Source organism: Trichechus manatus, unplaced genomic scaffold (genome assembly GCF_000243295.1).
Source record: "Trichechus manatus latirostris isolate Lorelei unplaced genomic scaffold, TriManLat1.0 scaffold01221, whole genome shotgun sequence".
Classification (NCBI taxonomy): domain Eukaryota; kingdom Metazoa; phylum Chordata; class Mammalia; order Sirenia; family Trichechidae; genus Trichechus; species Trichechus manatus.
Window position 1 is genome coordinate 6,326 of NW_004445157.1, and position 1,678 is coordinate 8,003.

General features: G+C 40.0%; 1 protein-coding gene across 1 annotated transcript in view; it reads left to right on the forward strand.

The window, feature by feature from the left end:
• LOC101359090 (17-beta-hydroxysteroid dehydrogenase 13-like) overlaps positions 1–1,459 on the forward strand; it is a gene marked incomplete at both ends in the record, with an annotated part of 6,724 nt that extends 5,265 nt beyond the window's left edge. The window contains 2 exons of the mRNA XM_004391149.2: positions 919–945; positions 1,343–1,459. Of these exons, the coding sequence (XP_004391206.2) occupies positions 919–945; positions 1,343–1,459 (144 nt within the window). The remainder of the gene's footprint in view (positions 1–918; positions 946–1,342) is intronic.
• Between the last annotated feature and the right edge of the window lie 219 nt (positions 1,460–1,678).

Here is a 1,678-nt window from a genome sequence, read left to right on the forward strand (position 1 = left end):
CTAATAAATTTCTTTTTAAGCTCAACCTCATTTGAGGCTACAGACTCTTAAGTTCTGAACTAGCTGTGCTGTCTCCAGCGGCAGTCATTTCCTGGCAGTGAAGTCCTAGGAACCCTTCATAGCTAAGGTAGGGCTAGAGCATGAGTACTTAACAAGGGCATGATCTGTAATAAACACTGTGATATGATTGGGACTCCTACCTGTTTTCTTAGATAGAGAATCGGGCCCTATAAAAAGTCCTCCTAGTAAGCACTCAGGTTTAGTGTATTATGGGCTGTGCTAAGTGCACCAGGCAGAGTGGTGGGAGAGTCACAATAGATGAGAAGGGTAAGAGTAGTGGGACCCTAGGTGGCGCAGGTGCTAAATGCTAAAGATTTGGGATTGGTTTTACCTCGGCTGCTGGATTCTGAATTTCTTGAGTGAAGGGATGAGATGTCAATATGCCATTATCAGACTTGATTCAGAGACAGGGTTGATGGATCCAGGTGGTAGAAAATCAGCAAGGGAAGAGGCAGAAAGAATAACTTAGAAAAATGCTGATTTGTATTATTTTCTAATGGCTTCCCACTCAATACCATGGAAACTTCAAGTACATGATAATCTGCAATAAACCGCAGTATCTCAAGGAAGGACGTTTTAGCGTTCATTGCTTACCTAACTCATGCACACAACATTTTTATCCTTCTGTTCACTAGCCATTAATACATGCCTAAACATCTTAGCTTTGCTACAACATTTTCAATCCATTTACATTTTAATTCTGTCATCATCTTGCACTAATGAGCCTTCTACACTGGACCTGAGATTATGCGTTCTTCTCAAAACCCATGTACACAGTCTCCAGTATAAGAGAAGCCACTCCTCCAGCTGTGATGTAACGCTGCCTGTGCACCTCTTGGACTCTCAATAAAACTGCAGGGTGGGCAAGTCAGAGGTGAATCTCAAGTACCCAAAGCCCTCAAAACAACTCAGCCTTATGGGATAACTCCACAAGAAAGAAAGTATAATTAGCTATAGAATCCTGTCCTTGTGTCCAGCAGGCCCTATGAGATGCCAGCTGCTTCTTTCCTAGCCCACTCCGCTACCATCTAATTCCTTTCTCCAATTTTGATATTATGACTGAATAGGACATTAAATACACCTATCTGATGTGAAAGTATGAGATGGTGACAACAAAACATCAACATGGCGTATGTGTGTGGATATTGGGTTGGTAGTATTTATCAAGTGAATGCTGGAACATTTTAAATTCTAATTCTGAATTTGGTAAAAACAAAAGTTAGTCTTTCTACCTTTGTCAATATATAAAAAAAAACTTAAAAAAAATTTTTTTGTATCACAGACTGTGGCCTGTATTAGAGACAGATGAAGTTGCAAGAGCCCTGATAGATGCAATACTTACCAATAAGAAAATGATTTTTGTTCCATCATATATCAGTCTCTGTCTAACACTAGAGAGGTAACTACTGCATGTTGTTACTGTGTGACCTCGAGCCAATGCCGACTCACAGCAACCCTATATGACAGAGTAGAACTGCCAAACACCTTAAATACTGAAACATCAATACAGGTACTATTAGGAGAATCTTTCAGTTGTGAAAGTTGCCATAGAAACTCTTCATCTTTGGGAAGAACAGTCATTTCGTCAGCTATTGCCTCACCCAATCTATAAAAAGAT